Source organism: Anguilla anguilla, chromosome 15 (assembly GCF_013347855.1).
Source record: "Anguilla anguilla isolate fAngAng1 chromosome 15, fAngAng1.pri, whole genome shotgun sequence".
Taxonomy (NCBI): domain Eukaryota; kingdom Metazoa; phylum Chordata; class Actinopteri; order Anguilliformes; family Anguillidae; genus Anguilla; species Anguilla anguilla.
This window is the reverse complement of record NC_049215.1, coordinates 20,775,023-20,790,110: the sequence shown is the minus strand read 5'-3', so window position 1 is coordinate 20,790,110 and position 15,088 is coordinate 20,775,023. Positions and strand designations below refer to the sequence as shown.

The window sequence follows — 15,088 nt, the reverse complement described above, 5'->3', positions numbered from 1 at the left end:
TAACTTCAATTATTTCACTAGCCTCAGAGTCATTTAAAAGTGCTGAAGTAAAGTTTCCATTTTGTACTTTTAACCTCTTGTCATTTAATGAAAGAACCAACTTAAATTTGATGATGTTGTCACATAAAATAAGGACCCTCTCAATGGCCAAACCCCAGTAAACTACTGGTTTGAAGTTCCTCTTCATCCATATGAAGAACGCACGTTGGGCAGGGACGATTCTGATGTGGTAGAAGACGCTCAGCCATGCAGGGGGAGACAAGTTGAGGAAAATGCTCAAGTACAGTAAGGTCTGTATTCCAATGACAAATCCCGAGTCCATATTTATTTTTGAGAATGTCAGACAGACAGAGAAAAGTATGGTGAACTGCACAAAGCCGTTCCATCCCACCACTGACCACAGAAGCAGTAAAAGTGGCTGCTTAATGGCTTCCTCTTGACCGCTTTTTGGAAGCAGCAGGCAGGAACAGAAAAAAGTGATCAGCAGGCTGGTCGATGCAACAGCCCCATTTAGAAAGACATATATTTTATCATCCATCTGGAGAGTCATGCTGTAGTCTTATGCTTCAATCAAGCCAGTGGTTCCACCTTAACTCTGTTGCGCTCAGGTCTCTCTTTATCTAATGATCTCTTGTGCTAACTTGGAATTTATTGTGATTTCAGGTGTCCAAGATGCAATGCAAACAGAAACAGGAATTTCAATGTGCCATGACGCATTTCCATTTGACATGAATCTGCCTATGTAAAACAGTAGTGTATGTAATGCCAGAACTTAGAAGCTTTTATTTCAAGCTAGCAACAAGCTACAGTATGTTTCCAGACTCAAAACTTATGGGATGGATTCTTCAATAATAAAATAATTCATCCCATAGTCTGTGTTTCTGAAAACAGAATATTCAATTAAAATGAGTAGACCAGAATTAGAGAACCAGAGCTCAAGTGGGTGGGGTGATGTCAGATCAAGATATATTTTCAGCAATGGAATGTGCCTGAATGAGTAGGTCTCTTTTATTTTCAGCCTTCCTAATTCATTCATCTGTGCTCATTCCTCAGGTTTTACAGTGATCTATATATTGCGATTAAAATGTCTGTAGCCATTATGGTATCTAACGAAACTGAGATGCCCGACCACAACAGTGTGTCTGTTCCTGTCTTTTCATGGTCAACTCATGTACCTGTGAATGGCTTCAAATTGATAGTCAGCTTCAGAATATTTAATGGCATTCTTTTAAACCCTAAATATGCAGAATGTGTTATCAAACTAAATAAAAAATTGAAATATAGGTTCTTTATAATTAGCGTAATACAGTTATGAAATCTAATTTGTACTCTGCAATGAGTGCCTATGCTTAAAGTAAATATTTTTATACAACAATATACTGCATATATTCAAATATATGTTAATAATTGTTCTTCAGTGAATTTATTTAATATATATTGAAATATATACAGTATATTTTTGTATAAAAATATTCACTTTAATCATTTCAGATTATATATTATAATACATATGAACTTTTCACCTGATAAAAATTGTAGCCATTCTATGATTTTCTGGGCAGAATTACTGGCACACACAGAACTTAATTCTGAGCTTGATTTTATTTTAAATAAGATAAATCATAGATAATAGAGAGGAAATAAAGCATCTTGATCATCACAGCTGTTCTAACCTTTCATTGTAAATCACATTCAAATTACATGCAAATGAAATCTTCTCCATGAAGGTACATCCTCATTCCTTAAAACTTAATTTCCACTTCCATTCCACATACAGTACATATACATATGTGCACACACATTTTTAAACATTTTTAAATTCTACATTGTAGTTGCAGCAGCACAACCATTTGTCCATTTAAAACAGTGGTTTGTTTCAAGTCTGTTTCAAGAGCCACCACAGTAGCAGCTTTTCCCAGATTCCATCCCAAAGGCTGCTTATTTACAAACATAGGTGCTAAATTGGTTTGATCTGCACGCCTCTGTTTGTAAACCAAAGGCCTGAAATAAAAGATAATTTAGTCTAATTGTTTGTTCTTGGAGTCTTGTGCCTTGTGTTCACTTTCTGTGGTCTCACATGGTGTTTGCTATTTATTTCTCAAGTTCCAGGTTTTTCCCTCTTGTTCGTTTATTTTTGTTAATTGAATCACCATTTATCCTGGTTCCTGCTTTTTTGTCTCTGAACCTTTCATCTTGGGCATGTATTAGGCAGGGACCCTTTGGGTGTTCAAGACCAGGCTTGACACATTGCTGGATATTCTCTAAACAGTAGGTGAAATGACAAGCCCATATGGACTGAATGGCCTGTTCTCATGAGAAGCTGTAGTCTCTGCCAACTCCAATTGGGGCATAGGAGCTGTCCGGTGCTGAAAGGGAGAGGCAGCCAAAGGAAATCTCAAACACAAAGATATGTTTCTCATTACATTACATTTCATTACAGACATTTAGCAGACGCTCTTATCCAGAGCGACTTACACAACTTTTACACAGCATTTTTTTACATTGTATCCATTTATACAGCTGGATATATACTGAAGCAATTCTGGTTAAGTACCTTGCTCAAGGGTACAACGGCAGTGTCCTTACCTGGGAATCGAACCTGCAACCTTTCGGTTACAAACCCAGTTCCTTACCCACTGTGCTACACTCCTTCTCGTTCAGTGTCTGCAGACAGCTTTAAAAAGTCAGATCTGGTGAGATGGTCTACAGTCATGTCAGGGTCAAGGGCTCATGATTATTCTGATAGGTCCTAGTTACAGCCAAGGCACAGCTGCTAGCTTGTTTGTAGCTAGCTAATGTTACCGCTACCTCATTTACTTATCCTGACAGGATTGTAGTCTTGTCTGTCACAGACACAAATGCATAAGCTGTGATAATTGATGCTAGCAAGTTGGCTATCTGTACTCATAGATGATGTCCCTTAACTTTAGCTGAACCACAGCTCATTGCCACTTTCTTAGTAGCTGCACATATTTTATATTCAGAAACAGTCGATAAGGCAGATTAATTTTCCATGCGATCATTTTGCAGCATTTACATAATATATGTATAAGTTACATTCAAAATAATATCTGTTTTCATTGCATTTTGAGCACCTGAAAAGCACAAGAAATTCAAACTTAATGTTTGTACAGATGTCCCGGCAAGAGAGAGGCATTGTGCTGTTGATATAAGGTTATAAGTTTAATTCACTTGTGTTGCAATGTAAGAGCAGGATACTTTCTGAGTAATGACACATACCAAAATTAGTAGACCTGTTATTATTCTGACCTGCTTCAAATTCTCCTTTAGTTTATCAGGTACTGACTTGCTAATAAATGTGCCCTGGGAAATAAAAGTTCTACCACTGTTGTACTACATTCACACTTTTGCTAAAAACTCACTGTTTCTACAATATGATCTGCAGAAAGTAATGTCACCACTCACAAGAAATGTGGTCTGTCAATGTGGATGGTATAGGGGGTGTGTTTTGTAGGGAGTTGCAAATATCCTGCCTCATCCACTGTTTAGTTTCCAGGATTCTTCAAAGACATGTTAGCATATTGTTAGGAGCCACAATTTTGTATGGGGGAAACCTCACACTTGATTCATTAGATAAATGGTATCTCCAGAAACCTTTCTCGCTCTCTCGTGATTGGATGGTGGTCACCCAGTTACAATTTCCAACAATACAGATGTTACAGGTGATGTTTGCTTGCTAATATAGAGTAACTGTGGCAGGGGTCTGTCCAGCAGGAGGAATCAGAGCAATCTAGAGCAATGCCTACTGATTAAGTACATTGAATCATTGTGACTGACCTGTTGAAATGGTTTGGTTCAAAGAATACCACATTCTAACCACAGAAATTTGCCTCTTCTCCTTGGGCACCATGATGGCTTTGGATAGACCCTGTTCCGGCAGCGGGCAGCTGATCTGTGGAACAGAGCTGTGCAGATCACTCACATCTGTGGATTCAACAGAACATGAATGCAGTTTTTGTTTCACATTTACATTTTTTTTCTTGATTTCCGGGAAATACTTACCCAGTCTCTCAAAGTGCACAGTCCCTCACACCCTGTTTTTAATTATTAACTTTCTTTCAGGCAGATTCCATTTCATTGAACATAAAGATTTTTAATTACCAACAGGTTTCATTACTTGTAGGTTTAATTACTTACATAACTTTTAATTTTTTTCATCTACTTTCTCCAGTCTGACATGCAGTGGTTAAACACACATTCATTGCTTTTTAAATAGGAGTATATATCTTTATAGGTACAGTACATTATTAGCAATGTCAGAAATTTTTTAAATGACAAAAAAATATTTTAACAATGTATTGACATGGACTTCCAGCATTTGATAGTTTTACATGTGGAGTTATTATATTTTATATATACAGTGTATCCTGCTATTTATTCACTATAGGATTAGACACTATGAATATGAACTTTTAAAATATAAAATTTTGCTGGACATAAAAATGCACAAGATCTATGTATGATAAGCACAAGATTTTACCATGTTGGCAGGTGTGCTTTTAGTGGAGGCAAAAGGGTTGTGTTATTGTGCATGGATTCTTTTTTGATTTGTGTGCACGCATGTTTTATTTCTGCTGTACTCAAGAGTAAAAGGTGGTTATATTTGACTAATAAATATTGCTGCTGAGATGTGGAATTGTTTATCTGATTTTCACAGTGATCTAAGACAGAAGACTGATTTGATGAGTGGGTTATTCACTTTTGGAGAAGAAAAATGCATATATTTTCCCACCATCTTGGATCGAATCCAGACAGTGCCAGTGCCGACTGTGACCGGTCGCTCCATATGGCAACAGGCAATTGCCAATTGCATCACCCAGGGTATGAGATGGTTCAGTGAGTTAGGGATCCGTGTTTCATCACTTGCCGCATATGAAATGTCTGCAATTTCTTTAAAAGATAAGAAAAATTACACATAAGACTGTTCAACAGATAAAAATGGGCAGGTGCACAATGGTAACAGAGTGTGTGTGTGAGAGAGAGACAATTTACAGATCATGTAAAAGAGATGAGATGTTCATGGATAGGTATGAGTGAGCTAGAGAATATAACAGAGCCTACATTTTTTGAAAAGTAAGATCACATGTTTATAATTCATTGGATAATAGTAGATGCAATGTTCAGAGGCTAAGCAGTGTCTGCAATTGCTATGACCTTCAAAGTTCACATCAATGTAAACTAGAAAGGAATAAACACATCTTTAAAAAATGCATAATCAAAGGCTGTTGTTCAATGGAACAAAGCACCAGAAATATTTGAAATTGTCCAAGTATACGCTAAAAATTTAATTATCAATAACATAAGGAAGATCCTGAAACCATAAATGGCCACACAAAGTAAACTTCGAATATACTGTGTCCATAGTTCCCCCATGTGTATACAGAGAACTGCGGAAAAGAAACAACATTACAGATATGATTCGTACTACAGGCAAACAGGGAAACTTATTGAGTTCCAGGATCAATGTATTGTCTAAAAAGACCGTCTCTGCAAACACATTTAATACCATTTTCAAGGTAAAGTCACGCATCCTCCAATAAGATCACCAGGCATCTGTGGGGGAATCTCCAAAATATACGATCGATATACATTCAAAGAGCACTGTTTTTAAAAATGGAAGACACGCCGTCAAGCGGCCAATTGTGGGAGGCGCGAGCGATGCCAGATTATTTCGTCGGACACTGACTAATCTAAACTCCTTTTGGAGCTAAACCCCTCCCCTTTCGAGTTAGACCAGTTTCATTTGGAGCTGATCCAGGCGCCCTCTTCATAAAATAGAAACAAGGACCAATGACAGTGGTCGGTTTAGTGAGGTCAGAGGTTGAGCGAATTCGAGAGTATCCACTAGCTTGATTTTTTGTCCGCAGGAAGTACAAGAGCAATAAATTGTGCTGACAGCCTGGACAAGCACGATCATCTTGTTATTTCCTCCAACATCTTTTTAGTAATTTGACTCGGGAGGCGGGTCTAAATTTTCGTTTATTGTGTTCGTTTAGTCAGTGCACTGTGGTCTCTCACTTCTCACTTTTAGTGTCGTAGATGGGTGTCTAACCGAACAACAACAACAAAAACATGTTCAGCAGTAAAATTGTTAGGACCTGTTTTGGCGTGGTAAACAGTCATGTCCGGCGTCTTGCAGGTCGAGTATCCCTTATTGTAAATACGAGGTAGGTCTAATCTGGAATATCGCTTGCTAGCTAGCTATATTTCTAAATTGCACATAGCAAGTGAGTTTGTTAGCTCGACGATTTACTTAGCACGGTGTAAAAAAAGACAAATGGGTGTAAAAAAAGACAAATGGTTGTCTTAATCTTCCCTGACTTTGTTTTAGCCATATTCTTAACGCTTATTCGGTTAACTCGTGATTATAAGGCTTCGCTTGGGGTAGGATATGAACTTTCACCAGAGGGCAGTTCACACGCTTGACGCTTGAGATAGTTATAATCTATTCGAGGTCACACCTTTAAGATTGGTGATATTTAGCTAGCTATTGCAAATTCACGCAACCGTCAAAGTTTTGTTTTGTACGTTCATTTTATTCTACAGTATTCTCTGTAGTGCTAGAAATCATTCTCGTATTGTTTGAGTTTGAAGGATAAATTAAACTGGTGTTTATTGTCTAGCGGTGTAAATATATTTAAACTTTATAGCCCAATACCTTGTGTGTTATATTAGACAAGTCAATTGAAGAAAATGTATTCGTAGGCGCATTAAGGGGTACAAAATGTTTGTTTTCATTTACACTGTTGTAGGCAACTTATTGAATTATACTTACGGTCCGCTTGAATAAACAAAATATAAATATAAATAAATATATATAATATATTATATAAATGTAACAATGTATTTTCTCTAAACTAGTATTGTTTCTGTTTATACCTGTATACCTGGATGAGTCTGTGTTGTATTGGATCACCTCTTATTGATTACCTCATCACAAGGTTAAATCCTAAATTTAGACCACAAGATTACTCAACTGGAACAATTGTTATAAAGTTCAGTGGTCTAGTGGACAAATGTAGAGGTTAAAGGCCTGCTAAGGTCATTGGTACTATCCTTGAATGGCGTACTTGATATGTGGATGTCGAAGATGCATATGAACCTTAAGCTTTTTTGAGGGCAAAACTGTTAGACGTTTTTTTGGATGCACACCACAATGCCTTTTGACAGGAGCAAATAATTATGTGCAATTTCTTAGATCCTTTAATATATCCAAAAGAAGGCCTGACTGTGCCCAGTTTGCAACTGCTTTGAGATTTGTGCTCAGTGCATTGGGGCTTCCCACTGATGCTGTCACAACAAATTTCATCCCCCCTATTCACTTTCGGGGTTACGTTGTGCCATTACATTGCGCCGATTGGTCAGATCTCTCTATCCGAAGATTCAAATTCAAATAAGCTTTATTGGCATGACGTATAAATACACATATTGCAAAAACATCAGTACAATAAACATGTGAACAGAATACAAATTTGTTTGTGTGTATGTGTGTGGTTTTCCTGTGTCTTCGCTTGTGTAATGGCCTGTGTAAATTAGGTGAAACAGTGAGTACAATAATTAATATTAAAAAAAAATCTCTCTAGCAAGATTCATAGGTCGCTAGCAAGAGAAATGGACTGCATTTATATAGCGCTTTTATCCAAAGTGCTTTACAATTGATGCCTCTCATTCGCCAGAGCAGTTAGGGGTTAGGGGTTAGGTGTCTTGCTCAAGGACACTTCGACATGCCCAGGGCGGGGTTTGAACCGGCAACCCTCCGACAGCCAGTCAATTGGTCTTACCTCCTGAGCTATGTCGCGCCCTAAATAAATAGCTAGCGAGACAGGTGACTAGCTAGCTAGCTGGAAGAGCTTCTCTTAGACTTTTATAAAAGCTTCTCTTCCTAGCTAGCCAGCTAGCTAGCGATCGCTCAATATCGTTAGCAACCAGCAGAGAGTGCTTGGAAACTACGCATGCAAGGTAGTCAAGTTGACGCTAACTTACGCATTAAGGGAACATAACCGGAAACGTAACCCCGGAAGTGAATAGGGGGATGAAATTTGTTATGACAATGCCTCATTAATGGATATATGTGACCCTGCGGTACGAGCAGGGTGTTGGCTGAGCATATGTGTGTGGGGTCTCTTCCTCCCTCGAAGGCTCCAGCACACCCAGTCTGACCATGGGGCGGAGCCTGGGCCCTTCCGTCCAGAGACCGCCTCCGCCAGGACGCTGATGGACATTGGCACTCGCAGGATCTTCTCTGAGGAACACGACCTCTTCAGGCAAAATGTACGTCGCTTCTTTCAGGAGGAGGTGGTGCCACATCACAGCGAGTAGGTTACTCCAGCCCGAGCCTCAATAAACCTGACCAAATGACACGCACAGCACGTACACCTGCTTCCTCAAACGCCCTCTTGATTTATCTCAATGCCTTGCCCTTTCTCTCCCATATTTATTGGTAATTGTAATGCTTATCTAAGGTTATAAAACATAACCAATGCTAATCCACCCCACCCAAACCCCAAACAACAACTGGAATATATATTCTCACTCTCTCCTTGTATTCACATATCTTTTTTTTTTTTCTATGGAAAATGTGTTTTTTATAGCTTTGTTTCCAATAAGGAGTGTAATTTTGCTGCTATGTATTTCTGGAGACTTTAAAAGACTTAATCAGGGGAACTCAGCATTGGAAAGGTAGTCTTCTTGTAAGATTGAATGTTGAGCACTTCATATGCATTGTCCTGTCTATCCCTGTCCCCAAGGCTGTCTCTGTCTTGCTTTTCATCCCCCACCTCTTTGCAGTGTTAGGGGTGTCATGTCCACCTGTTGTCCCTGAGGTGCAGAAGTAATCTGTGAGTTTCTGGTGGCTGAACTCTTTGTTTATCGCCTCTCTTCGCTACAGATGGGAGAAGGCAGGCGAAGTGAGCAGGGAGCTGTGGGAGAAGGCTGGAATGCAGGGGCTGCTGGCAATTTGCATACCGGAGGAGCAAGGCGGGGTTGGGGGTGACCTGTTGTCTGCGGCAGTGGTCTGGGAAGAACAGTGAGTTTGAATTTGAAGTGTGCACTGACGTTCTTGGGGTGTCGGGGCATGACAGTGAAAACGAGCTCAGCTGTTAAACACGGTGAAGCCTGAACACATTGGCACCGCTTATAACCACAGCTGGTACCTCAGGACGGTCCCTGCCTCTGGACTTAGTGCAGAGCCCCTGCAATGCATCGGGGCCCTGACTGTCCTCTGCGCCTCTGTTCAGGATGTACTGCAACTGCAGCGGGCCTGGCTTCTCCCTGCACTCGGACATCATCATGCCCTACATCAGCCACTACGGCACCCCGGCCCAGATCGAGCGCTACATCCCCCAGTTGACCGCTGGGAAGTGCATCGCCGCCATTGCCATGACCGAGCCCGGAGCTGGCAGGTGAGGCCACCAGCCCGAAAGCGCCCCTGTTGACGTTTGGGGCAAGCACACCTTTGTGGATACGACTACAGGCTTATTGTGGGTGGATTACCCACAATTACTCATAATTTTGAAATATATCTCTTACACTGTTTCCGACCACTGAAGGTGGTTTGGTGTAACAGTGCATCTTGGATCACTGTCATCAAAGCTCTCTGCTGTTATGTCTTCGGAGTTAGGGTGGTTACATGTGAGGTAACGGACAAGCCAATCGGCTCTTAACCAAATCCGATGTCTACAGCCAGAAATTGACTGCATAGGGGAGTTGTATTTATGTAGAAAATTGGACTTGGTGTATTCCTTAGGCTACATTTTACATTTATGTATTAGTCGTTTAGCAGACTGTTCTTATCCAGAACAGTTTACACTTTTACATGCGACTTGCACAACATTTTACATTGCATTTGCATTGCATCCATTTATACAGCTGGATATATACTGAAGCAATGCAGGTTAAGTACCTTGCGCAAGGGTACAACGGCAGTGTCCTACCTGGGAATCGAGCCTGCGACCTTTAGGTTACAAGACCTGTTCCTTGCCCATTATGCTACACTGCCGCCCGCCCACCAAAGCTGTTGACCACTGGCATAATGCATGACATGACTTGTGATCATATTGCGGCTGTGTTGTGGCAAGTGCAGTGTGGGATTGCGTTTCTCTTTGTGGCTATCTGTGTTGTGTTCTGAGTGGCAAGTACTGAAGTGGCAAAGAAGATTCATCATCAGAGCAGAGGGCTCTTGGCGTGCTGTTCCTCATACCCTGATTGCCTGTATGCAGTTTTTCCCTCTTCAGCGAGCACTTGTGAGCCTTTATGGGTAGCTATTGAGACTCAATGGGAAATTTTAAGAATTGAAGTGAATAATGCAAACTAATATTTCAGGTTGTGGGATAACACATTGGATATGGATATATTGCTTGAGAGACCCACAGATTTTTCAGTTCATGCTGGCCATTTATTGAAGGTTTTGTTCATGTTCTACATGTTTGGTGTCATTCTTAGTGACCTCTGACTATATGAATTCTTGACCCTTATTGTGGTCCTTACATAGACACATGCTAGCCTCTCCCTATCTGACCTTTGAGTAAGGTACAGATAATGAAGTATTGGGCTGGGCCATACAGAGATGTAGCCAAGAGAGGGGTCAAAAAAATGTGGATGTACATGTGAAATATACATGAGCTCATCACAAACTGGAACTGCACATGTGCACAGAATGCACTATGTCATATGGCATTGGTCATTTCAGACTTTTTTGTTTAAGAAACAATGATGCGATGTCTTGCATTGTAGTTGAATTTGAGTCTTCTGATTATATTAAGCTGGAGAATGTCTCACAAATGGGTATCTACTATTTTTTAAATATTATTTTAATTTACGAATACCATTCTTTGCATTTATGTAGCTCTCTATTGTATTATGTCAGTGCTCTATGTAATTGTGCGTGTATGTTTAGGTATGTCTTTAAAATAAAAAAATAAAAAATTAAATCCATTGTATCATGCAATCGACAGTGTACACATAAGCAAATAGTTGACTGCTGGGCTGTGTTAGTTGAGCAGTTCTACTTCTCCTTTCCTCGCAGTGATCTCCAAGGTGTGCGGACATACGCCAAAAGGGATGGCAGTGACTGGATCCTCAATGGGAACAAGGTTGGTATGAGGGAAAAGTGTAGAGCCAACATGGAAGACAGAGCCAGCTTCTTGAAGGTTTAGCAGCCAGCTCCAGATGGAGCCATTTTGAGTCTGACCTTCATCAGTGATATCCTCCACCCTCAGGTGTTCATATCTAATGGCTGGATGAGCGACGTTGTTGTCGTGGTGGCGGTCACGAACCCGGAGGCAAAGACTGTGGCTCACGGCATCAGCCTCTTCTTGGTAGATGCTGGGATGAAAGGGTTCCACAAGGGGCGCAAGCTGGAGAAGATTGGCCTCAAGGCGCAGGTTGGAGAAACTGGATCCAGAGACCATTTATCCCCAGCAAGACCAATGTGTCTCTGCTTCTTCCTGTCTTAAACAAAGGAGTTCTGCTCACAGCTTAAAGGGTCACAATCATAGCTTCTTCATGAATATTCCACAGCAGGCTGGGATGGTACACATCTTGAGTCTATGCAAGTATGTGTTAAAAAATTGCTTTTTATCAGAAGTAAATAAGATTAGAAAGCAATTAACACCCTCAGTATCACTTATCATTCGTAAAGGCCTGAAAGCAAATAAAGTCCTTCATCTCATTAGTAATGCAATATCTTTGACTGAATTACGGGGACCCAGAGTTATAATGAGTTCAGTGGCTTTGTGTTCACATGACCACATCTGATAACATGCTTCCTCCAGTATTTAAGGCAGTGACAGTAACTTTCTCCTCCTCTGCTCAGGACACAGCCGAGCTTTTCTTTGAGGACGTTCGTCTCCCAGCCAACGCCCTCCTGGGGGAGGTCAACAAGGGCTTCTACTACCTCATGAACGAGCTGCCCCAGGTAAAAACCAAAACTACCCATGGTGTGGCGGTGTGGGAGGTTTAACAAGTTTTAATTAACTTTGGCCCCTACTCAACCCCTTTCTCTGTTTTTTCTGCAATACTGGTACTCTGCCCCTGCTGCTCCAGGATTTCTCCTCCGTGTATGGTGTTCTGCTGCTTTTCCCCTTAGGAACGGCTGGTGATCGCTGGTATGGCCATCGCGAGCTGTGAGTTTATGTTCGAGGAGACCAGGAACTACGTCATCCAGAGGAAGGCCTTTGGCAAGACCATAGCCCACCTGCAGGTGAGTCCTGCTGGCCAGTGAACCCTGCAGCCGAGCTCTCTTCTCCAGAGAACTGGGCTTGTAACCATAAATGGTTACCAAGTTCGATTCCCAAGTAGGACAAAGCCATTGTACCCTTGAGTAAGATAAAGATAAAACCTCTGAGGAAAGATGCATAATCTTTTCAAGCTCTCCTGCAGAGCACCACTTATAACCACCCCCGCGGGTCAGATCGACCTTGTGCAGCCGTACAGCCAGCTGTGTGTCTCCCTGCATGGCGGCCGGCCACAGTCTGCACTGCCACAGTGCCGATATGAAACACAGTGCCCTAACAGGATGAGCCACTGAGCAGCCCCGTGTGGCCAGTGTCCTGACTGTTTCACGGTGTGTTCTCTGGTACAGACAGTTCAGCACAAGCTGGCCGAGCTGAAGACAGAGATCTGCGTGGGCCGTGCCTTTGTGGACAGCTGTCTGCAGCTGCACGCAGAAAAGAAGCTGGACTCCTCCACCGCCTCCATGGCCAAATACTGGTGAGATGCGCATATGAGCGCCTGCGCACACTGTCCATCGCATATGCATGCACACATGCTCACCCTCACACGTATGCACACACATGCACACACATGCACTTAGCTCCACACACACACACACACACCTGCACACTCAAACACACCCTCACCTGTACATGTTCACCCTCTGACACTCATAAACACATACAAGACCATGCATACATATGCATTACACACATGGAGGAGAGGAACACATGTAAGATTAGGAGAACTCGCCAATGTCAGGCCTTTGCTTTTTCTGTGCCGGTTCACTGATCTGCATATGACTTAGATTGATGGTTGCAGTTCCTGATCTTCATTTCATTGGGATGGGCTATTGTAATTCCAGCCCCTGGGTACCGTTTGTCTTTTTACAGGGCGTCTGATCTACAGAACCGGGTGGCAACGCAGTGCCTGCAGCTCCACGGGGGGTGGGGCTATATGTGGGAGTACCCCATTGCCAAGTGAGTGACAGCCAGCTTATTGTTGGTTACTGAAAACCTCCAACCAAAATGGGGGCATTGTTCTCATGGCTTCCCTTTGCAGTTCTTTCTGTTGGCAGTGTTGATGAAAGCTCTTTTATGAAATAGTACAAGCCCGTTGACTGGGGTGATGTGCCTAGATCAGGTGTGTCGTAGGGCCCTGGGGCTGCCCCTGTGGATAGGCAAAATGTTTGTGTCCCTGTGCATTTCTGGATCTGTTTGGCTCTACAGTCATGTCCTCTTGTTTCTTCTCTCTCTACCACTCTCTACTGTACCCCCCCACCCCACCCCACCCACAGGGCCTTTGTTGACTCCCGCATCCAGCCCATTTATGGCGGCACAAATGAAATAATGAAGGAGCTGATTGCACGCAGCATCATCAGCAAGAAGTGAGGCCCACGGAAGGCACTTACGCCTTAGTTCTGTGGTTCTGGTTTTTAGTACAGTAAGGCTCAGCCTCACACTGTGGTGTGGTTTTCTGCAAGAAAAGCTGACTGGATGTTGACGTTGCTTTGATATCGCTGTGGGGCTAACGCCAATCAAACCAGTGAAATAATCAAGCTTAGCTAGGCTGCTGCATTTCTAACTGTAAAAAACATTTTTCAAATGTTTTTATAAAAAATATTTAGTTAATGTATAACTTTTTATCGATCTGTTTCTGAAAAATGCACTGTATTTATCTAATTGTTAGATAATACAACCATGTTTTTGACTTGCATTGTTAATGAGGTCTTAGTATAGTCCTCTCTGGTGTTACTACAGAAATATTGTGTGTCAATGTACATGTTTGTTTTGCATTTAAACAAAATTCTGATTTTAATATATTCAGGCATCAGTGATGATATATTTAAAGAAAACACATTCAGTCTCCTTTCAGATGTTGTTGCTAGTTAAGAAACTGGCAAATGTGATCTTTTTTCTTTTTAATGTTTCTAATGACTTCTGTTTTATAATAGTTCATTTCTATGCCATGGAAACTTTTACCATGTTCTATAATATAAGTGATTGAAGGGCTCTTTCCATTGCAGTTGAGAGTCATAAAAAGTATACCCCTTTGACCTTCTTATGATACAGAACCACTTGGAACAAGTGTGACTAACTTCCCTTGTGCAGAGCTTCATTGAAATGCTTCCAGTTTTATGGAGTGATGATGGAAATTGCCATGCTGCTTCTTCTGTACCGGTGTACTACAGAGTGACCTTTAGATGGCAGTCTGTTCACAAACATTGAACAATGGGGCTTTTTAAAAAGGTTTATATGATGCTAGATGGCCAATTTGAAGTCATGGGGACAACAGTCTTTCAGAATTAAGATTTGTTACCTTGAAGCACATTTCATCTATTGAGCACAATCTTTTCCCTATTTCTGTGAAATTGATCATCTTTGATTACAGGTTTGATATTAACAATCACAGGCAGGTCGTTGAAAACGGCTATGGATTGTCTTGTGTTTCTGACTTGGAATCATTAGCTTTTGTAGCAAAGAGGTTGATAATACCTATGAACAATATTTTATGGTGGCATTAATGAAAACCATAGTTGTGTAGTTATAGGTATGTATGTCTAATATAGACACTTTACTAATTCTTTTTTAACTTTACAAATAATTAACTGGATGTATCACGCTCTGTAGATTTTCCGTCAGAAATAAATCGCAAATCATTGAGAAGTAAAACATTAACAATCCATGACTGTAAAAAGTAAACGACTGAAACCCATTATGTCATGGGAAACTCGAAGTGTGAAACTGTGAACTTTGATTTAATGGAACATTCACATTCTTTCAAAAAAAAAAAAAAAAAAAATCATGTTACCTAAAGAATTTCTGCCTTCCTTAAGGTTGTTCATTAATATTTTTCG

At 41.1% G+C, this 15,088-nt stretch overlaps 1 protein-coding gene and 1 long non-coding RNA gene across 2 annotated transcripts; one reads left to right on the top strand and one right to left on the bottom strand.

Annotated features, from left to right (window-relative positions):
- Window positions 1–1,830: 1,830 nt before the first annotated feature.
- Window positions 1,831–5,604, bottom strand: LOC118214604. Its single transcript, XR_004762656.1, has 4 exons — window positions 5,528–5,604; window positions 4,754–4,911; window positions 3,799–3,945; window positions 1,831–2,366 (listed from the first exon to the last, which is right to left on the bottom strand). It is a non-coding gene; the product is annotated as an uncharacterized LOC118214604 (long non-coding RNA).
- Window positions 5,605–5,998: 394 nt separating this feature from the next.
- Window positions 5,999–14,337, top strand: acadl (acyl-CoA dehydrogenase long chain). Its single transcript, XM_035393813.1, has 11 exons — window positions 5,999–6,188; window positions 8,160–8,336; window positions 8,909–9,046; window positions 9,258–9,422; window positions 11,045–11,111; window positions 11,238–11,402; window positions 11,834–11,935; window positions 12,107–12,220; window positions 12,602–12,729; window positions 13,125–13,211; window positions 13,529–14,337. Exons 1-11 carry the CDS (start codon window positions 6,094–6,096, stop codon window positions 13,620–13,622), a joined length of 1,332 nt encoding a protein of 443 aa, XP_035249704.1. The 5' UTR covers window positions 5,999–6,093; the 3' UTR covers window positions 13,623–14,337.
- The last annotated feature ends 751 nt before the right edge of the window (window positions 14,338–15,088 follow it).